This window comes from Coturnix japonica, chromosome 12 (assembly GCF_001577835.2).
Source record: "Coturnix japonica isolate 7356 chromosome 12, Coturnix japonica 2.1, whole genome shotgun sequence".
NCBI lineage: Eukaryota > Metazoa > Chordata > Aves > Galliformes > Phasianidae > Coturnix > Coturnix japonica.
In genome coordinates, this window is record NC_029527.1 from 9421611 (window position 1) to 9445248 (window position 23638).

The 23638-nt window shown below is 35.8% G+C and overlaps 1 protein-coding gene and 1 long non-coding RNA gene across 10 annotated transcripts in view; one reads left to right on the forward strand and one right to left on the reverse strand.

The window, feature by feature from the left end:
* Positions 1–23638, reverse strand: part of CFAP20DC (CFAP20 domain containing) — a 57926-nt gene that overhangs the window by 28161 nt on the left and 6127 nt on the right. For all 9 annotated transcript variants that reach the window (XM_015874919.2, XM_015874917.2, XM_015874916.2 and 6 more), the window contains exons 5-13: positions 23080–23173; positions 21384–21456; positions 9800–9914; positions 8559–8715; positions 6644–6808; positions 4847–4983; positions 4504–4684; positions 3809–3955; positions 30–361 (exon numbers count right to left, since the gene is read on the reverse strand). In XM_015874919.2, coding sequence (XP_015730405.1) covers positions 30–361; positions 3809–3955; positions 4504–4684; positions 4847–4983; positions 6644–6808; positions 8559–8715; positions 9800–9914; positions 21384–21456; positions 23080–23173 — 1401 coding nt within the window. The remainder of the gene's footprint in view (positions 1–29; positions 362–3808; positions 3956–4503; positions 4685–4846; positions 4984–6643; positions 6809–8558; positions 8716–9799; positions 9915–21383; positions 21457–23079; positions 23174–23638) is intronic.
* Positions 1–23638, forward strand: part of LOC107319793 — a 52582-nt gene that overhangs the window by 8146 nt on the left and 20798 nt on the right. Inside the window, exons 2-3 of the long non-coding RNA XR_001557943.2 lie at positions 9197–9320; positions 9427–9521. This is a non-coding gene — a long non-coding RNA (uncharacterized LOC107319793). The remainder of the gene's footprint in view (positions 1–9196; positions 9321–9426; positions 9522–23638) is intronic.

A 23638-nucleotide genomic window follows, 5' to 3' on the forward strand; every position in this document is an offset into this window, starting at 1 on the left:
TCAAGAACTGCACACACAAAGCGGCCTACCTCTTCACTACTGTCAGTTCCTTGAAAGTTATCTTCAGGTTGGGTTTCCCCCTGGACACAGTTACTGTCTTGCTTCAAATCCAGAGGGAAAATGCAGCGTTCTGGTGATGTATTTGGGGATTTCCCATGAGGAGCTGATCGAGGTCTTGATGAAAATGTGAATATCTCTTTTTGATTCATGTTGCAATCACCCATTTCATTGTGCTGATCTTCCATAAAAGCGGTCTCTGGTGAGGTTAAATCCCAGCAGGCTGAACCTTGAGTGGCTGCATGCTGCTCGCTCCCATCCAACTGAATGTTCTCAGTGGAACTTTCTGGAAACATCCATTCATCTGAAATGCAAAATATTTACTGCATTGTAAAACATATAACTATACTTTATACTGATAGCTCTTTTTTTCTCTGGAAGTTGTAGGGAAAGAGATTGTTGTTTTAATGCAGAAGTTCTGATGTGTACATCTGGAACAGTGATGAAGGTTCAGTGAAAGACATCAGGCTGCTTTCTAGGGACCTCAACCAAAACATTTCCTGATTGCAGCTCAAAAAATGCACAGGGTACAACACACGATGTGCAAACTTGTGATTTTTCAAATCTGAGCCCGATTAGCTGTTAAGATTTGAAAATGAGTTTCATTCCAGGAAAATGTAATTTTACTAAATTTGGCAATTGATCTTTTTCTATAGGCTTATTTTTGTGGCTCTTTTACCTCCAAAAATCACACATACTTGGTGGAAGATTCTTAACATTGCAATCTGCTGCTTTATTATTGAAATCCTACACCTTCTTTTATATCCAGAACCAATGGTTTAAATCTCAATTTCAAACTGTAGCTCTATTGAAAAACAGCATGACATGAAAAATGTATGAAGATCTGTTTCACCAGGATTCCCTGAACACGGATTGTACTAATCTGCCAATATGAAAACAAATAATAAACTTCAGAAATGGATTTGAAGATTGAGAGCACAAGATAAACATGAAAAGACCATTTTTACATTCTTATTGTTAAGTTATATTTTGCAGTTTGGAATGATGACATCGGAAAAAAATATATGTCAATTTGATTGATTAAAACCAATCTCAAATAGCAGCGGAGATAAGGAGAACCGCTCAAGTATGTGATCCTCCCTCATCTTCATGAAAGGTGGCGTGGTGTGGGTTATTCGCTGGATTTGGAAACTTTCTGGCTCCATAAAACAAAGTTACCAACCATATTAAAAAAGAAAAAGTCTCAATAAAAAATACTATAAACCTAATAATAAAGTAGCACTGCAATAATAAAATGCCTGTTGTCACAGAGCAGAGTAAATTTACTATGGAATTCGATTCTTTCTCAGTTTTGTTAGACATAGTTATTACTCCAGGCAGATTCAGCTTAGGAAAAAAACAAATTCTAAACTAAATGAAAGCAAAAGCAAGAGGAAAAATGAGAATGCTGGCAAGAGTGCCTGCCTTCTTACTATGCTGCTCTGGTTCTTCCAGTTTACTGAACGCAGCCAGTGAAGCTACTGAACTGCAGTTAGTGTCCTACACAGCAGTTTGTACCAGGTGAAAAGTACTCAACACGTCCTGTATATTCATGGCTTCCACCTACTTGTTCCAGAGGAGAAAATTTCTCAGTCTCTAAATAAAGGGCACCTGTAGCAAGAAGCTCCGAGGCTTTTCATACAATCTCTTTTTAAATTAGATAACATACCGTACAATACCAACTGCATTTGGTAAATACAGGACATTGCTTTTGGACTGTAAGAGTTGCAAGTTGAATGTGTAAGTAATGCTATTTGTTTTAAAATTCTCAAGAAATGAGCGACGCTATTCACAGCCATTAAGAAGAATCACCCTTTGCTTGTGTAAATCCAATGACCTTTTTTTTGATCAATAACTATGAGTCTGTAAAAGGACTGGAGAGCAGAGTTCTCTCTTTGATCACTTAATACTTTGTCACACTCACCTGAAAACATATCTTAATTAGCCAGGTAATTGGATTTATGTGTAAAAAGCTGTATGCAGATGCAACTGAAACTGCAAGAAAAAACTGGAAGGTTTCTAAATGTCATTTTACACGAGGTATTGAGTTCAGCAACTTCAGTAACCTGTAATCACTGTGCCATTTTGTTAATGGTCTACAAGGGAAAGATATGGAGAATTTTCGACCAAACTGAATCCTATTATCTCTCAACCACAAACTATACTGCAATTTCTTTTATACCCACCATTTACATGTCAATTGTAATGAACAATTTGGAGCATCTTCTGAGCAAAATATGTAAATTGCTATGTAATCACAGCATTGCAGCAAACACGATAAATGCAAGAATGATCACCTAAACATCTAATTAGTTCTTCTACACAGTCAGGCTTATGGTAAAGCTTCTAATTGCAGCCTAACATTTTAATGAAGGTTTTAACAGTGCATATTTAAGATTGACAAACTATAAACAATGCTTTCTCTTCTTGTTTTTTTTTTGCTTGCAAAAAAATAATTTACCTTTATAAAGGTACTGTGTACCTGCTGTGGAACATTTGTTGATTAAAAAAAAGTACCTATGAATGTTCTCCACTCATAAAACTTAAATTAATATTTACTCAAGCTAATGGCACAAGTATAGTGCTGTCCCTAGATGACTGAAGGTGACGGCTGCACAGGGTTTAAGAATACTAACCATCTGGTTATAAGAAAAGAGTTATACATGACAGATTCTTGTTGCTACAACTTGTTTTGTATAAATGGAGAGTCAAAAAATCATATATGCTGTGAGACTGTTTAGGGAATGAGTCTTTGTGCCAATGCATTGTCATGGGTGTATGTACGTTAACACATCTAAGTGTGAGATCTTGTTTGTGGCTGAGTTGGTGCTGTTGAACCAAGCGTGTGGATGTTTGCTGTAGGACATCAGTTGCTGGGAGTTACTTGGCTTGAACATCAAATTCTGAGGTTTATGGGGTTACAATCCTGACAGTGTGCATGAATAACTACTGCAATACAAGTTATTCCAGTAACAACTGTTTCTTTGCTTTTATTAGCATTGGGTATTCAGTGTGAATGTAAACATTAAATGGTTGGTAAGGATTAGTTAGGAGTGGCTTTGGTTTTTTCCTCATCTGATAATGCCAGTATATGTTTTACTTTCTTTTGTAAAGCAATTGTACAGTATTTGACTGAACATTAGTAGGACTATCAGGTTTTGTGGGATGTGCTTTTTTCCCCTTTTCTGTGAACTTTTCCTACCATTTTCCCACTGTCATCTCTGGAGAAGTTCAGAACAGAGGATAGCAAATTTTCTTTAAGCAATAAGTTGCTTATGGGAAGTTCATCAGAAGACATTAATCCAGAAATAATAATAAGAAAAAATAAAATTCACCGCTTATCTTTAAAGGAAAACAAACAAAAAAGATATTATATGGATCCCATAAGAGAGATCCTAAACTCTTATCTGGAACAAGTAAAATTTCTTGTTCATGCAATGTTTGGAGTCTTTAGTGGTAAATTTAATAGAGATTTAAAGAAAAAAAAAGTTTAGTTCTTTCCCTTTAATGAAGCGAGTGTGGAATTTTTCTTTTTTACCCATTTACTGCACTGGTACTCTGCTTAATCCTACAAATCTTTATCAGTGCTCAGAAGCACTTTTGTTGCAGGGTGTTTGATTTCCATAATCCCTACAGCACATACATTTTTATTTTATGTGAACTGCTTCTGAGTCCTTTGAAATTTACCACAAACAGTCCCCTGCCCCACACAGAACTGAGATGTAAAATAACATAAAAATTAGCAATGTACCAGTGCTTGTCTCCCATGTGCTTTCGTCTGCATTTTTTAGACATAATCTTCTATGACCGTTCTTATCTGTTGATGGATCTTGTGGCAAGGGGAGCTCCAAATCTGCTCTTCCATTCTCAGAGGTTTTCTCAGTCTCAACTGCAGAGTCTGAAATACAAGCCAGACATGTATCAAATACTTGTGAGCAGGTATGCTTTTCCTACTTGAGGTATGGAAGACCAGTATACAGGGCATAGCTCAGGGATACAATCATGGTCTGAACAGCTTGGGAATTTGTGGGGCAGCAGGAATATGACAGACACAATAAAATCAAAATTGAGCACTATGTACAGAAGGGCAAAATACAGAAGTACACAAAACAGCCTTGCAAAACCTGCAAAGTTACCAAGAATCACTACACTAGCCCAGTTACATACACAGCACGAGGTAGACAGGAATATGTTTACCCTGCAGCTATTGTCAGCAGGTGGTGGTCCTTGGCTCAAAATGCTTATAAAACCTTCAGAGAACGAGCACTTTTTCAAGATCGTATCAGAGAATAAGCCATAATTTCACACAAATGCATTCAGTTATTAACTGGGTAGGCAAAGGATTAGTAAAATTGAGAATTAAGACTTACACTCTGAAGTCAGAATCCTGAGAAAATGTTTGGCTGTGTGTGAGCTCTTTATATATTGCTCCCTTTAGGCTCTTACCATTTTGATGTATGTCTTTAGCTGCTTGGTGAGTATTTCTTTTATCTCCTTGACCTAAAGAATCCATGCATGGTGAGAACGACAGCTCTAGTCTCTCTGTGTTTTGTAGGGATTCAGTTCTTTTTTCTGGACTTTGAAGTCGGTAGGATCTATCACTTTTGCTACCCGCAGTCCTTGTTACCTTGAAAGACATCATCATAAAAAAATATTTGCACACAAGCATACATACGATGTAGGCTCATATCTATTCTGAAATACATTTTGGGTATAACATTCCTTCTTGCTGGTTGATCTCTTCCTTTGTAGAAGAGGAGCAGTTTTGTTGTAACGTAAGCCTGCTTACCTCTCCAGATATCCTTGTGCTGACTCTTCTGTTTGAAGATGGAGGCGGTCCAAGGATCTTTGATCCAAATGCAATATGTGACACGTCCTGAGTTTTACTGCTGCTCTTATAGCCTTGTCCTCTATTAACCAAGCGAGCTAAGTAAAGAACAATCAGTTTGAAAAATATATTAGAGTACTTAGAATAAATATTAATAACTTTAAAATCAACAGAAAGAGTTATCGATCCTAGACACACAAAAATTATGTTCCTTTATAGCACAGTCCCCAGAAATCTGTACTCAAAGTTCACTATCTTTTTACTTAAAGAAAACAAGCATTTTCTAGAAACATACAAGCAAGAAAGTTTTGGTCCATTATACAGATTTATTTCTAATCTCCTTTAAAGATTTGTTTAAAAAGAAGCTATGTAGAAACACACAGAAAACTTGCATGATTTCTGTAGAAGTTCAGTGGAAACCCAACCTGTGGCAGTGAGAACAAACAGCTCTAATAAGTAAATAGCCCTTTATTGACAGGTTTTACTATTTAAAATATTTCTGTTATCGTTTTCAAGCAGAGAAAATGCCAACTTCTCTGCAAAAATAAAGAAAGAAAACGAGTATGTAATGTAGGTGAATGCTTTGAGAACAATGTAAAAGGAATGAAGTTGCCTGATAATGTATGAAGGTAATTTTATGATCAGGGCTCCAGACTTGCATGTAATAAACCTTTGCCTTTTGCTTTTTCTTGAACTTCCAAGCTTGTCAGTGGATTCTCCTTCCCAGAGCAACTAAATAAATCATTGTAACCTCACATTAATTTACAATTGAAATTTGAAACGTGTGAAGGTTTTTTTCTTGCTCCAACTTTAAGCGTTAAATTATTGCCTCACTTTTGTGATGAGATCTCTTCATAAAGCAAAGAGAAATCAAGTAGGAACACAACATTCTGTAGATTTTCTTAAGCATTTTTATAGAATTAATATTCATTCCAGATAAGTTCTATCTCTATTGCCAACAGAGAAGTGAAAAAAAGATCATACATTAATCATACAAATGTTGTAGATTACTGCACTAATAAGCACAAAAGAAGCCACTTTCTGCCATTAGCTTTTTCCTTTGTTTGTGCTGTGACATTTGGTTCCTGCTAACAGCTGCCATCTCACAAGATTGGATGACCCAACATCAATTTCTTTAATTTGCTGACTACCTTGGGATGTTGTTAGCTTCAATTATAAAATCTGATTTGCATGAAAATTTCTGTTTATGAACACATTAATTGACTGCAATTAATTACCTACATCAACACATAACAGTGTGTTGATGGCGTAATGAAATAATATGTGTAATTAAAAGTGGATGAGACTAAAAATAATTTGGTCTTTTGAATATCAAATAAACAAAATGTTTAGTGGCTAAAAAGCCCATTCTCCAATTGAAATTTACTTAAACATACCAAAGCTTCCATTTGCAAGCAAGCTTGGTGTCTGAACTTCGAAATGCACATCTGGAAGAACACAGGCCATGTTTGTAAGATGAGGCTAAAAATAAAGGTTAATCTTTAAGCTAAAGATATTTCTTATGTTTCATGTTCACATAGGCCAGGGATGTTGAGTTCTTTGGTTTCAAACAAACTTTTTGCTGCTGGTGGTTTCAATACAGCACTCACTATTGTACTTGATAAGCTTGATTTAAGAGTTGCTATATTTTATTTGAAGGCAATAGAAAAATAAAGCATGCACTTTTTCATCAAACATCTGTTATTTGTACGCATGCTGCATGGACCACATGGACAGTAATTCAGAACAATGGAATACCTGTTTCTTGCATTGTTACTGGAGAACTCCTGCATTTTATTTCTGGCTTGTGAATTTTAGCCAAGTTCAGCAGTTGTGTAACTTGTGGCACGTCTGCATTAAGCTGGCAGGATCGAGGAATAACATCTGTGGGTTCACATGGTGTAAATGGAACAACGCGCTGATCTAGAAAATAAAAACATTGTCTTCACTCACAGGTGACAATGGCATCAAATTGGCTTTACATTTCTAGTTAATTAGATAACATACATTGTGGATTACAGTCATTTGTAACATTTGCTATGGTGGTACTCTGATTTTTAGACAAACTGATCATCTGACCATGGCTGTGATATCAGTGGGATATCTGAGTAGCAAATAGCAAAGTCCTGCATATGCAAATAAAAAAACTGGACAAGACTTAATTCCAAGCTTTGTGTCCCACTGTACTTCTGTACTAAACCAAAAAGCTGCCAACCTGTTTCTTCTTGTGACAGCAGGTGCTGGTAGAACGTGATCTTATTGTCTCTGCTTTCCCTTTGATAACCAGTATAAACTGAGTTTATGAAAGTTGTTCTGTACAAAATAACCTTTTCAGAGTTAGGACCCTTCCTTAAGTCTTGATGTAAATTCTTACAGTTTTCTGTGTGACGAGGCTGAAATAAGGAATGTTAGCCAGTTTTCCTGGAATAGGAAGGATGTGTAACTCCAAAACCTAGCACAAATAATGGGCCAAGAATTGAGTATCTAATAGAAAAATTCACTTGTCTTATGTCGTATTACAGTAGTGACCATAGTTATTTAGCCAAGCTGAATACTAACTGCTATGTTCAGCAAGCCCACATGCTATTTACTACAGTGGGACAATACATAGTTAAAAAAAAAAAAGCATATGTAATCCTTGGATTACATGGAAGCCAGAGGTGTATATCAAGCTTATATGCCTCAATACCACAGGGCAAAGGAGATTAATTCTTCCCTATCCATGTCAGTGATCTCATTCAAAAATACTGGTTTCTCCTTTCTACTTGCTGTCATTTTAAGAATACAGTACACAGCACATGCAAGTACTACAGAAGAGTAACATGTTACACCTAGAGAACACCACTGAGGAGGTTAAAGCAAAAGAGCTCAACTGTCACAAGTTACACCATCACTGCACTCAGTGGAACTGAACTGTCCCAGTTATCTGATAAGAACAAAAAGCTTTATCAATTCATGATCATTAACTGAAAATTAATCAATAACAAAAAACTATTCTTGTTTTTCTGTAATTAAGTATGAAGTATCGTGCTATTTTTATGCAGCCAAACCTTGAGCTGAAACCTGATTTGAAGCATTGCCTACAGAAGGAAATTCACAAGCACACAGAAAATACTAATGCCCACCAGCTGTGTAATAATCATAGAAATGATAATCCAGTAATTAAAAGTGCAATATTTTACCATGCATACAGTTCATTAAAGCTGTCTACTCATTATGTTAACTATGTTTTGGAATTCTGGAACTCATTTAGACCATTTATGTACACTTCAAAATCTGTTTAGAATGGGCAAGAGAAAAAAAAGCTGTGCTGATGGAATTAAATTAAATTAAAGCCAGAGCCGCCTCTCAGTGCAGCTTCCACTGAGAATGTACTGGGTTGGGTTTCCTCTATAGTCATTTAGTGAATTAATATATTTTCCAAGCTCACAAACAAAAAATCAGGAGTAATCACAATGATCATATACTCTGCCTTATTGGTTTAGGTCTTCCAAATGCAAGACACATTTTGATACATTGACAGTCTTGCTAAACTTCTCCAGAATCCCTTTAATGTCCCTTTAATTTTCAGGTAGTCAGATCATTTTTCAAACTGTAAATCTGAAGACCAGGAAGCTTTTGATTTTGTAATATAAACAGCTGTGATTAAGACTAGAAAGCAACAATAACACACCATTTTCTTCAGCTGTATCTTGAGGCTTGGATTTTAATGTGAAGATCTTCCTCAGTTTACAGTTAGCTGAAATAATAATTCCATCCAAGGACTGGAAGATGGCTCCTCTGAATATTTCACTGGTGAATGCTACCAGGTCAATGCACAAATTGCACCACTAGGAAAAAGAAACAAAATTATTTAATCACCAATAATCACTGCAGAAGTGTATTAGTGTACAGATCTCAATTAATGAAGCCTTAACGGCGTATTAGATCCTCACAGGCTGTGACCCACAGTGCATAACATTTTGACATTTAAAAAGGTGTTTTTGTGCTTCCAACGACTATTTATGTCAGCAACTCACTACATACAGCCTAGTGACTCCCAGTTCAAGTGAGCTCAGTTCCCTACCACACTCACAATACATTCTGCAGCTATTTCAGAATAAGCAACTTGTGAGCAAGATGTTGAATGAACATTTTCTACTTGCATGTTGTTGTTTTTTATGATACAGAAATTAGTAGCTCCAGTATCTGTCTGGGTATGGACCACAACAAAATTCAATATGTTCCTAGGAAAAAAAGTTTTGCATAAAGCAAATAATACTAAAAAGAGAACTAACAGAATATATCTTCTTGTGGCTTTATGTCTTCCAGATTGAGCCTGAGATGTTTAAGAAGAGCTCACACCTGTGTTTCTGACAGTTCTTCTAAAGCAGTATTCAAGATTCAAGTTCTTACAAGGTTATATGGTAACCTCCCAGGTTTTCTATCCTGACAGGTATTATCATATGCCCTGGCTGGGTATGGGAGAAAACAATGGGGAGAATGTGATGACTATTGTTTTATTTTCATCAGGTTGATATGTGGTGTCTTCTATATTCTAGAAACTGGAGAAACCCGAAGCACATGAAAGTAGTCATCAACTATAATTGACAGCTGCAGCTCCAGCGAATGTTATAAAAGGTCACTACTGGAAAAGGTACATGTGAATAGGAGTACTATAAAGAAGGAGAGACACAGGGCCACAGGCTGGATAGACAGTAAAAATGACAGATAAACACATCACAAACATCACAAATCTTCGAGAATGGTATTAAGCAGCTCTGATACCACCCAGGAGGTGGGACACACACACACATTGTGAAGCAGTTGTGCTCTGAAGCAAAAAGTGATTTCAACAGGTCTGTAGACTTATGTAAAATCCTTTTGATAAAAATGTCTGCTCACCCACAGTTAAAGGACACCCCAAGTACCTACTATTTTGCGCTTGATCATAAACAGAGGAATTTTTGCATGCAGAGGGGTGACAGACAATTCCTTGTGGACCGTTGACAAATATAATCTTCTTTTAATATTTCCTAAATCAGTTATCCTGCAAAATAAAAGCAGGAGAGAACAGGATGGATCTTTGTCAATTCAATAACCCAGTATCTTCAGCAATCACAAAAAAATCCCTATTATTCTTATGCAGAACCTTCGTGTCAGTGATAGCAAATAGAGAATTTAAGAATTACTTTTTACAAGATGAGTAATGAGATTTCTTTCTCAAATCCAACCGTGGTGGCTATATTCCTGCATATATAAAATCACTTTACATGCTAATTTTATTTCAACAGTCTACACTCTTTCCTAGATTTCCACAACCCTTTAGACTATGAAAGAATTCAATTTGTCTGAAGTGCGAACCCAGTAGCCTTTAATAATCACACTTGTTTCTTCCGCTTAAGCTCATGTTATCTTGGGATACACTGTCACCTTCTAACTAGAAAAACATTATTTGCTTTCCCTTCCTGAAAAGAGCCTCTGTCATTCTATACAGACTCTTTGTCAGCTTAAGCATAAGACCGTCTGTTCATCTCACTTGCAGAGCACACACCTTCCAGTGTAAAACATAATACAGAAATGCATCGTTCACTACTCAGGTCATCTCACAGTGACACTAAGGATGCTGAATTTGAACACCTGTAATAGATTTAGACCACAGCCATGATCACAAATACTGGGTTTGCTTTCAACTGATAAAGAGACTGCTTATGTTCTGCTATCTTCAAGTCCTGTGAGCAGCACAACGTTGGTATTGCCACTCTGTGATACTGAACAACAGACTTTAAAGGCTGCAGTCTCTGTGGGGAAACCACAATACATTTTCTTACATTTCTGAACGACCCCATTTCTAACAGATGGGTATTTCTCTATAATTAGCAGCCCCTCTGAGAAGGTGACAAATAATTACAGTAAACAACTTGCTGTCACTATTATTTTTTCAAAAAGTAATTACTCATAAATAATTATGATTTAAATTCTGGGCTTGTGAAACTTGAAATCAAAATTGTGAGACTACCCTGTAGATTACTTCTTTTTTATTTTTTCAACAACATTTTTAATTAGTAAGGACTACCTGCTGCTGAACTAATGAAATACTGTCACCCAAAATACGCTGATAAACATCCTGAAATGTTCTCAGGACTCCTGGGGTCAAGTGAGAAAAGGCATCAGCTTCGGTGTGTAACATTTTACATCTATTTTTGGCAATTCAGGACTTTAGCAAAGGACATAATTCAGTACAAAGCAACTGTAATTAAGTGAATAGCAAAGGGTACTACTAGATAAAAACATGCGAGTTCCTTCTGTTTTCCCACTAATGTTGTGAACATCACACAAAGTAAAAGGGGTTAAGAGGCTTTCCACAACTTGCTGGATCTTCACTCTCCCATTCGTAGCCTGAATTATCCATCCTCATAACACTGGTTGGTGAATCAAAACAGAATGGAAGAGCCTACTAGCAGTTTCTTTTGAGAGATGAGTAGTTCCACAAATAAACTGCATGCATCTTGAAGAGAGAAATATCACTTATGTGCTGGAGTACAGCATTATGTCCTCAGCACTGCCATCGACAGGAGATTTCAGTATCAGCTGCATGTATATTTATGAATGGATGAATAATACCATCAAGCTCTTGAAAAGTGCTTTCATCACAAGATCTTAAAGCATCTTACAATGGTAGGATTCTGGGCTTGATTTTGCTTTTGATAAAATTGGGGCAAAACATGAAATAATTCCCCTAAGATCATCAAGTTGGCCATACAGCTAAACTTGTTCCCCAGATCCAGGCACAGCTCCATCCATTACTCTGCTTCTTTTATATACTTTGGTGAAAGTGTAGGGCTTTTTCTAAGTGTAGGTTATTTTTCTAACTCTCCACTCTGTTCTAAATGTTGCTGCTCAGAAATGCAGTGCAATTGAGGTGCCAAAGAATTCCAGTGAATGGCAGTAGTGGTTGTTTGAAACACTCCTAATGTCCTGGTTATGCAGACAGCTGAGCAGGTAGGTTGAATCAGGTAGATGCAGGAGCACCAAACAAAAACAGTATTCTTGCTGAAACTCAGTGTTATTTGAGATGGAAAATGATGATATAAAAGATGATTTTGACAAAACAGTACCAGCCTGAACTTAAATCATGAATATCTCCAAATAACTGGCAAGAGAAACTTTATTTCACTCCATAATATTACTTCAAGAAATAATGTTGAAATGTCATAGTTTAGCTTTGTATGAAAATTTTTATCTTTCTCTCTCCTGAAACATATTAGGTACCTTTGCAGTCAAAAGGCTATTAGTAAATGTACAGCTTAGTTACATTCCCAAGTACAATACAAATATGATCATTTAGGTAAAAATATACATATTTATATCATGCACTGAAACATCAATCTAGAATAAGATGCTTTTTGTGATGGCATGTATGCTATAAAGAAGCAAACCCTAGATAGACATAAACGCACCTAAAGAAGCTTAAACTTATTTCCATAAATAAATATAAACAATAAAAATAATTATACACTGAAGTAGAAATCAGGTGAAATATTTGAGGAAGGGGCAAAATTGAAGAAAGAAAATGGTCTTAAAATTCTATAAAATAATTTACCAGCTGGGAGATTAAAGAGAATTTTTCAGGAAGTGGTAAAACTTACGGACTCTTCAGTTACATTGCTTCCTCATTTTCAAAGATATATTTAAAAAAATCCATATAGGAGTTAATGTATTTTTACAATATCTGTGTTTGAGTATTTATATCTAAGGGTCAGACGTGATAGAAAAGTAATGAGACCACGATGAGAAAAATGAGGTAGTCAACAGGAAAATCAGCCTCATTTATAATAATATTCCTGTGATCAGCAGGTGCATAACTCTCCCAGCTACGGCCATTAACTGCATTCATTTCACACTTAACATCTACATTTGCAAACCATTTGAAAGTAAGATTACCTTCCAATTCAATTTTCAATTTTATTTTATATATTCTACTTTGATTGACTATTCTCCTCACAATGGTAACCAATGCCAGATTGCAAGTAAATAGTAACAGCTACCCAAGATTATAGATAAACTCATCTTCTCAGATTACCTATTCACTTTGTTGTGTTTATAATCATTTATAACCATTTGTTAATGTTCAATTCAAGGCTTAAAATGAACTTAGAAAAAATGACATTGGACTGTTGAAGAAATGCTTCATTTATCAGGCTCGCTTGTTCTTAAAATGAAAGTGTTTTTTCTCCTTATAAATGACTTAACCTGAAAGTTTACCAAAAAGGAAAGAGGGTATTTCATTAACGTCGCTATGCAAAAAGCATACAGTTGCCATACAATTTATTATCCATGGAAACTTCCACATACCCTGGTCAAAATCCAGGCAGAATCCTCCGGTAAATATTAACTATTAGTATGCTAGCATATTAGGTCTTAGTCATCTTCAAGCCTTTGTGTCTATAAAAGTGATGTTCTTCACAAATACTGGGTAGTACCCACATCTTCTCATTTTAGAGACAGAAAGAGCAAAGGAATATCAATGGTTTTGTGATTTGCCACGGTCACAGATTCTTACATTAGCTTTTTCAGGATCAGTTTCTACTTCACTCATGTTTTATTTTACATGCTACTTGTCAATTGGAGATAGTGGTTCTCTGATAATCTGAAATCCAGAGCTCTGTATTTTGCCATCATTAAAACAGTTACGATGATAATCAATCAAATATCTACACAACAAAAGTTGAAGAAGAGTTACATGTTACCAAGGCCTGAAGAATAAGTTATGAAGAACCACCTTTCATTTTATATACTGGAATTTTCTATGCTGATCATCATTTTCTGGAAACAAATAAGGAAAAAAAAACAACCCACCCACTAAACTCTTCTTAAACAGTCTCCATAAAAAGGCAGTACAAGAGGTGTCAGGTTCTTTAAAAGAGAATCAGGAAATCTGATTGCTGAAATAGAAATGCTTTCCAAATATAAGCAATTGTGAAGAATTGGTGACTTCTGGGTTCTTTTGACAAGATAATTGACATATTTGCCATCGATTCCCGAACTGAAAGAACGAGCTGATATTTTCAGTGATCAAGAATAATGCACTGTGGCAGTTTCATTACTCTTAAAGCTGCACACACTCAAACAAAACCCCAACCCAAAACAACGTCTTGAAACGGTCATTAATTCTTCTAACATGTTCAGAAAACTTCTAAGTTATAGCTATATCCTGAGATGTTAACATCTTGGTTTTGATATCACCTCATCTGTGTGGCTTTTTCTCTCTCAGTTTCGTAATAAATCCTGTTTATGGTAAGTTCATCTGAAACACAGCCAACTCTATCAATTCATTTAGAAAACTGTAACTCTAGAAAATAGTTTTTGATTTCTTCAGCATTGATGAAGCATATACATATATGTTCTAATGAGTATCAATAAGTGGAAAGTTCAGTGCAAATATCTTTCCCAGAATCAGATTACCCTTATCATGCAGTTATTTATGTGTGTAGCTAATTCTGTTTATTGACTGTAACTCTCTGTGCTTTCTTTTTCATTCCATAAATGTATCTGTTCCAGAAAGACCATCAGTCCTTTCATATTTACAAAGAAAAGGTTACATTCACCCCTGCTATATACAGGTAATAGATAGCTCAATTATAAACAAACGTATCATATTTAATCCATTTATTCTAGCTACAGAATTATATAAATTGCTAAAAAGTCTGCCCTTTAAAAAGACAGAACAAAACTTATTTCTAACAACAGATCACATTATTTACTTTACTTGAACATCCTGAACAACAAACTGTACAAACCAAACTGGATGGCAACTGTTAGGTCATGGCCTGAACCAGTGATTGAGCACCTGGTTAGGGGGTGTAGCCAGCCCTGTGAGCACAGGTGGAAGCAATTCATGTGTGCGACCCTGGCTCCCTTTGGAGCATTCAGTGAGCCCTAATCCTTGGAAAGAGAGAAGTGATTCCTTCTTTATTACTAGTTTTTAACTGCTACTTTTCTTGGGTGTAAAGCAACTGCACTGCGCACCTCGCTCTGCTCTTACTCATGATCACTGTTGCTGTATGTCAGATCACAACTTTGCCAGCAATTTTCTTTTTAGGTAAACAATCATTACTCCTTCATTTTTTGAACTGTGAAAGAAAAAGGGGTGGACAGTTTGAGGGACTGACTCCAGTAGATCTTCAAACCACACTGACAGCCTCCTTAAACTTTAAAAGAGGATATTCTAACTGACCTTATTACTTCTTTTCCTGTCTTCCTACACTATTAACTTGTCAGAATGCTCATGGTTTTTCTTTGCTGCTGCCATTTGAAAAGATGCACCTCACAATCCTTTGTAATTACACTTATTTGAGTGCTGTTTCTTCTACCTGTATTGTGGACAAATAAAAGCTTCTCTCACTCTTGGCAGTTCACAGTCTTTGTAAGCTATTCAGAAGCTGAAAGTTTATGTATTGTTCAGAAATAGACGTTGGTCTTCTCTGTTTTAATTATGGCAGGACATGGCAGCTTTTTAACATAGACTTCCTCATAAATTACTATAGAAGACACTGTCATGAAAATAACTGAAACTGACAATGCTCAACTTCTTTAGCCACCTGGATCTCCAGGTGTGAGTGATTTCCACATGGTTTCAGGATGTGTATTCTGCCCCCCCATCCTCATTTCTTTCTTTCCAACAGTGGTTAATGTGTCCATTTACACATAAATCTAAAACCTATAGTTTTTAACCAAATCTTCTTTCTTGTTTCTTTCTTTCTTTTTCTTTTTTTTTTTTTTTTTTAATTCTCTTTCAATAACTGGAGAAACAAGAAATTACCCTTTTAAGAAGAACCTTCTGCATAAATGTGTTAAAAACAGTCTATAGTTATTGAAGGGAAACAGTCTCAGTGTCTGAGAGAGTTCTGGCTAAAGCACGTCTCAGTTTCTCCAAGTGAACAATTCTGTACACATCTTTATCTGTTCAGCCCATGCGAATATCACAAATTCCCCTTTCAGTAACTCTCAGAGAGACAACTGATTCACACTGTGTGCAGAGGGGGTATCCATTCAAACACTGAGAGACAGGCTGCTGAAGAAAGATCCAGTATGACCCCCCAAATGGTACTCACACATATGGACTCAAGAAGGGCACAGAAAAGAAAGGTGTTAATGACGATCCACATGGTCTCAAGAGATACTGCAGAAAGATGGACTAAGAACTGAAATGCTTTTAAGAGGCACAGCAAGAACAAATACATTTAGATAACAGATACCTTGAGAACTGTGGAGGAAAAAGAATGGGGAACTATGAACTACTGAAGAAGTTCAGGGAGCTGAGGAAAACAGATCCTTCCAATAGGCAGGAAGTAAGTTTGGATTGCTTGCAAGCTCCAACAATGGAAAAAGCCTTTATTCTGATAAGGCAGTAGAAAAATAACTATCCTCTTTCAGAACAAATGCCAGTGTAACTGGTGACATATTCTTAAACTAGGACTGTGCATTTTGTTTTCAGTTCTATGATAATTGCACAAATCCTTTTAAATCTGACAAGTAGAACGTTGCTCATTTGGAATATATTTCCTAAAATACCATCCATGCTGTGCTGCTGCATTAGTGAAAGTGATGACTGGAAGAATGATTAAAAAATAAGTTGTTTACTTGCAAGTATATGAGTTAATCTCTGCAGTAAGCTACAGAATTTAACATACTCTGGGAATGTTTCTGTATTTCACGCTTGACTCACAAAAAATTCAAGGAGCAAATCTCATCCGTGCTAAACATCAGCATTTCAAATAATCTCACCAGCTGAATCTCCTAAATGAAGTTTATGTTCAGCCTTTTCTGAAAGCTTCAATACAGTTAGTCTAGTCCTACCATGTTCTTCTATGTCCTGCTTCTAATTTGGAAAGGTCAGATAAAACCTTTGCAAGACTAACCAACACTCATACTTTTTTATTGTTCTCTGCCTAAAAACATGCTGAGTCTTTAGACTAACATGAATAATTTATCTTATCTGTCGCCAAAGCTAAAAAGATGACTAATTGTTATTAGCATGTAACTCACATCAATTCAAGCTATTATGGTGTCTGTGAATAAATTAGCAATGTAAATGTAGTGAGTTCTGCTTACTGAAGATTTGAAAGAAATAAACTTGTATTTTCAAAAACAACAGTTTGAAAAAAGGAAAGAAGGTGAAACAGTATATTCTACTAAGCTGTTCACAAGCTCTGCAATACAATTTAATGTGAGCAAATACAAATACTTAAGTCATGTGGGCATTTCATGCCCTTTTCACCTGCAGGATCCTCTACAGATAATTAGCTAAACTTTGACAGAGAACTTCTTAGAACTTAAATTCCAGAACATACGTGTGTATGGGAAATTGGTAATCACAGCCTGAACCTCTGATTAATCAGCTGAGGCAAGTGTTGGGTCAGTTGTGGGAGCACACATGAGAGTAATTTAGCTGTGCTCCTGGAAGGGATGGAGCGTGACTCCACCTCCTCTAGACCTCATTTAAGGGCTGACCACCACTAAGGCAGCATCTCTTGGAGGTTGCTGCTTGGTGGAGATTGCCTTAGCAGTTCCCAGCAGACTGAAGGCTTCCATACAGGTGAGTTTTTCCTGTAAATAACCTTTTGGGTATTTACCACCATCTTTTCATTATTGTCACTGTACATATGCGTTAAAACTTGGGGTTCTCATTTATTTGATAAATCAAGAGAATCTCTTTGTGTTATAAACATGTGAACAAGGAACAAGCATCAGCCTTACATTTGATGCATTGCCAGAAGCTTTTTAAAATAAATAAATCAAATTTAAAATACAGACTCTTAACTTTAAATTGCAGGAATGTAAGCCCTGCATATGGGGTGAAATAATCCCACCAGTACAGAAAGTTTATATAAACAGGGGGGTAAAAAAACACTCAAGTATACTAAGGGTGACTGAGCCCTGGAACAGGTTGCTCAGATTCTCTGTGGACTCTTCATTCATGCTGAGGCTCATAACCTGGTCAAGACTGTCTCTGGAGGTCTCTTCCACACAATCGTTATCTGATTCTGTGAATGGCTGCAGCCTTTCTTTATATTTTTCCTGACTGCTCACAGTTGTGAGGAGAAAATGAGGGAAACAAACATTAATATCTTCATGAAACTGTAGAGAGATGAGGAGAAAACTATCAAGAATCGGGGAAAAACCAGCTGTGGGAATAATTCCATTAATGATATCACATCAGATGAAGGCAAACAATTGTTATGATTAAAAAAAATCCCTCAGCATATATTCCAAAAGGTCTGAAGAAGTGGTACCAATAAGCCTTCAGTTCAGTTTACTTTTCTTGCCAATGTGGGAAAAGATATGTACATCTATTTAACAGTTGAATAGTTGTTAGTGTTTGGTACCCCTGGCAAATTTCATTCCTACCTTCTTCCAAGTTGCTACTCAGAGTGAGGCAGTACTATAATGGGGACTGACCTCTACTCAGTAAATATTTATTAGCCTCTAGACAAGAATACTTTCCTTCCATCACAACACAGTTCTGTATCCAAACTGTTATTCACAACGAATCCTATCCATAACAGATTATGATATTGGCTTTCTCTGTGGAATATTTTGACAGGAGTGAGTTAGAAATGTGTATAAAAACAGAGCGGAACACATAAGCTTCAACACAATTTGTTACTGCATACTTCTATCCTGCCCATATGCAGAATTGAGGAACTTCCCTTTTTTGCCAAACATATTCTCTCTCTTACACTGACCTCTATTCAGTGTCAGGATAACTCAAAAATACTAAATTTTTCCTATCAGCACAAACTGATAATCCAATAGATTTTAAAGTTTACAACCACTCCTATTTTAAATTTTTGTGTGCTTAAAAGTAACATTATTAATGTTGACTCTTTATAATCTATTTTCATAATAGATTAGTAAATATTACTCCCACGCACTGTATAAAAGAACTTGGAAGAGAAAAGGTAGGGGAATTACAAGGATGCATACAAGTCTATGTAGCATTTCAGTGCGTAATCAGAAACTGAGCTCATATTCTTGTTCATGCTTCAGACAACTCTACTTAACACTGTATTTTCTTTTGTGGGAGTAGCTATGGGACAATTTATAAGTCTATTTTCTCACATCAGCAGCTCTACTCATTTGCTGTATAACTTGTTATATAACTTACTAATTTCACATGATATTGAACATCTAAAACGAGCCTATCAAAAATAAAGTATAACAAATGACTGGCATTTGAGTATTTTAAGAACGAATGTACTTTTGCTTGAAGAAGTGCCAAGCAGAAGTGGTAGCACCTGCAACATGTCCGTATACTGGGAACTAAACCAAGAATGCCAACTCAAACCAGATGCTGTTTTCTTTTATGTACAAATATTTTCCAAACACTGAGTTACTTTTGCTATTTCAGAAAGGTAGCAAAATCCATAATGCTGAGGATTTAACTACCGGCTACTGTTTACAACAGATGGCTATATCCTGTATTGCTAACAGCTTTGCTATTATTTGCTTCAAAAAGGCTGCATACATTAAATGCTCTTTACCTTAGCTTGGATTTTATTACGCTTCACCACATTTTAAATTCACCATTTATTTTACATATTTGTTAGGCAGATTGATACATTGATTGTTCATGTGGTGATATGCATCTATTCATGCCCCCTAACAAAGTATCTACATTTCTGCTTAATTTGTTTTCCAAACAAAAGCAAGACAGATAACTGAAACAACTGTTTGCATATTCAGTATTTATGGCAGGAACTTCACATGACCAGTTCATAGGAGCAGGTTGGAAGGATGAGCTCCGCTGATGCCAGCAGTGATAGATGGCCTTGCAGAAATTATTGTTTGCTGATCAGATCAATCACTAAATAAAATCCATAAGAGAGGATGATGCTCCAACTAAATTTGTAACTATTTCTATCTGTGCAGATTGGGAGGTGAAGAAATGTTGCATGAAGCATTGCATGCACAATTCTTAAAACCTGGCAAAATGTGGTTATTTTTTTTTGTTTGTTCTGTTTTTTTCTCTGAGAGTAAGTGTAGAGGTATGATGGCTTTGTTGTGAATTCTCACATGGAGCTATTCAAAGACTCAGTAGTAAATAGTTGGACTATGTAAGAAGCATCAGCACAAGCAATATTCCACAAATGAGCCAGAGATTTCTTTCAAAACATCAGAAAGAAAAGAACTGTAAGGCAGTCACATACTACTAGTGATGGGATTATCAGGAGTCTGGCAGCATGAAATGCAGTGTCTATTTTGCAAGACTTCACATGGAGTTTATTGGCACATCAATAAATTCCAGCTGATTTCTAATGCAACACATTAATTTTTTCCAATAAATTTCTATCATCCTCTGTGTATACACCTTTAGGAAGCTTCATTTACTTTAAATGCATTGATGTACTTAAGTAATTATCAGAACAAGCACAATTTTTTCATATAATTAAGTAGTGAAGCAGCACTGCATTAGTATTCATTCTTTTGTAAAATATAAAAAAACAACCAAAATTAGGAAGACACATTAAAAGGGATTATTTCATCAATACAGACAGTAGGTCTAATGCACGTAAAAGGACAGAACTAAGATATAAACTCAAAAGAGAAAGGGCAGACAAAGATGGAAGGGGTGGCAGAACATTGGATTTCTCACAGTTATTAAAGAAAAAAAAAAAGAAAAAGAAAAAGCAAGTGATGGAAAAAGAGGAAGAAAAGTGAAAGAAAAGCAAAGTTTGTGATAAGAGGTATAGATGAGTGGCAAGAAGTACCGTAACAGAACCAAACCCAGTATAAAATCACAAGCAATCTAAAGAAATATTCACAAACCTGGCACTAAGCCTCCTACCATCTGTCTACAGAAAGCCTATGAGAAGCAAATCTGTGTACTTGGTTTCTGTTTTCTGCATGACATATCTCGTTTATTTAATCCCTTTTGCTACGCACTTTTCGAAGTGATGCAGCAATTAAAACCAGAGGAGCAGAAAGTGTAACTAGAACTACAAACAGAAAATTCATCAAAGAACAGAAAAAGTACAGAAAGACAAACAAAAATAAAATTCAGCATTGAGTTTACTCAGCTTAATTACGTAGCATTTAACCTGTCTATTCTAGCAGGGCTTCTAATGGCATAATATTTCTTTTGTTGATCCAATTATCAGAATAAATATATCTACATATATGGATTACCCTAAAGCAAAGGACCCTGGGAATAGGTATTTTTATTTTTTAAAATGAATTGTCAGGAGATGTGTGAGCCAATATTTTGTTTGATAAATGCTCGTCCCATTTCTTCAGCGTTTTACCATCTTCGTTCTTAATTTCAAGATTTTTTTTCCATCTTCATAGGAATGTCAGCAGTTAAAATATCCAAGAAATAATGATCTCATTAGCTTAATTACTTCTTATTGACTTGGTAAGTCACTGTGCTTTAATGGAAAATCTGCCATTACAATTAACGGCTGCAGTCAGGCATCCACTTTACATTAAATGTTCAAGGAAATGTTATGCATCTTACAGTAACTCAGTAGAGAAGTCTTGTCCCAATGGCACCAAAATTTGAAGTGTCAGGAATGGCTGAATCAGTCCCACTAGAAACAGGGAAAAAGAAAATCAAATGTATGTCCTCTGCATGCAGATACATATTTCATCATCAAGAATTGCAGTGCTGTTCTCTAGTCATGCTTCTGCAAGCCCGCAAACTTGACTAGAAACAAAATCCAATTTATTACAGCAATGTTCAATGGAGGCTTCTGATTTTTAAGCAAAATAGCTTAACTGAGAGAAGACAAGAAAACTTTCAGGATTCTGTGAATCCTAGAATTCAAAGAAAAGATAAAGTGTGAATTGAATGTTACTTTTTTTTTTTATTAACCGCTTCATTAGCGGGGGCAAATACTGGTCTTCACTGACTTGGAAGATTCAACAGGAATGCTGTTTCTTCTAAATAATGCCAAAGTGACACTTCAAGATTTCAGATTGTATTTATATACTTAAGGTATTTTATTTTGGAAGAGTATTCCAAGGTTGCACTACAAGTTGGAGACTGTATATTTGACTGAAATGAAATACTTCAGGCATACACCTGAAGAGAGAAAGAGACAAGAATGGCCCATGTTGGGAGTTTGACTATGGTATTGCAGCCATAGCTGAAGTTAATTTAAAACCAAACTATTCTTAGCCGTGATCACCCACAACAGTAATTCTCAATCCTCACTTTAGACAATAATAGTTTATTTTAATATTGGCAATAGAAAATTAAAGTTGGATTTCCCAGAAGGATACATTAGTCTAATATATATAATCCTGAAAATAATACTAAATTTCTTTCATGAAAATCAGATTACTTTTTAAAGCTTTAATGCATGACGAACTAAACAATTTCTCATTTTTTATGTAAGTCTGAGATAAATTGTACTAATTGGTAATTGCATAATGTGCATGAGAAGTGTATTAGAAGATTCCTGTTTCAATCAATAAAAATCACCATCAAAGTCCTTCAAAATCAAGTGGTTAAATCTAAACCAGCTTAGAACATTGCTGTAAACCCTAAAAGGTACAACATGTTGCAGTGGAATTTAAGGCATGAGTTAAGATGATTGCTTTTTATCCACTGAATATAATGATTTTGATTTTAACAAGTGGAAGATTTAGCTCTTGAAATGCAACATACTTGACTATAATTTTAAGAACTTTGACTCAATAACAAAGACATACTTGAATAAGGAATATTGTAAAAATACAGCATTATTCACACCACTTTTTGGAATCCCTTTTTGAGCGAAAAGTCATGACAAGGTGATTGCAGTTAATAGACAATTCATATATTGTGATGAAATCTTTTATTAGACAAATTGAAGTGGAAAAAGTGTTTCAACACACAGGCATCCATACTCCTAAAAGGTACGTACTTCTTTCAACTGTATCACAACTAGTTTGCTGGACATTAGTGTGTAGCAGGATCAGATACAGAAACCAATGCAGCTGAATAAGGACAATGTGAACTGACCAACTATCTTCCCTAAAGAACTTCAATAGGGCATTTCTCTACCTTCTACTTATTTGTAGCTGATCTCCTAAGAAGTTAATGAAAAACCATTCTGTTAATACTGAACTAAGCCCAAATGAAGGGAGAATAAAGAAGTTTTACATTCCAAACTAACTGCTTTGATAAACAGAACAGCAGCACAGATATTTCATTCTTTGATACTCACGAGTTTGTCTGGTTTCCTTTGGTAGCTGCATTCTGTTTATTTGACTGCTTCCTTCAAGTACAAAAACAAAGCCCTTTGTTTCTTTATCGTATTCCTACAAAAAGGAACAATAAACAAACATCAGCATTGTAATAAAATTCCTCACCTTACAATCAACCATAACACTAACATGCAAATCTGCACGTTTTTAGTTAAACACAGCAGCAGAATTCAGCGTAAGGCAGATGGCACTGCAAGTACGAGAGTTCAGAGCTGACAGTAGTAATGGAATACATCAAAATCTGTCATTTACTTGTTCATTTTATGAACGAGCGGTGCTGACTAACACAATCTAGAATCCAGCAAGACTCACTCAATCCATTAGCTATCAGAACAATAAAACTACTTTTAAAATTAGTCCTTTTTAAATGTTTGAACTATAAGATTACACTACAACAAACCTAGTCTGCAAACAGGAATAAAGTACTAATTGTGACAGACTAAATGACTGCTTATATGACAGAATTGTGACAACTCCACAGTCAGGTCAAAACTCTCAGTACTTTTTCCTAAATTCTAT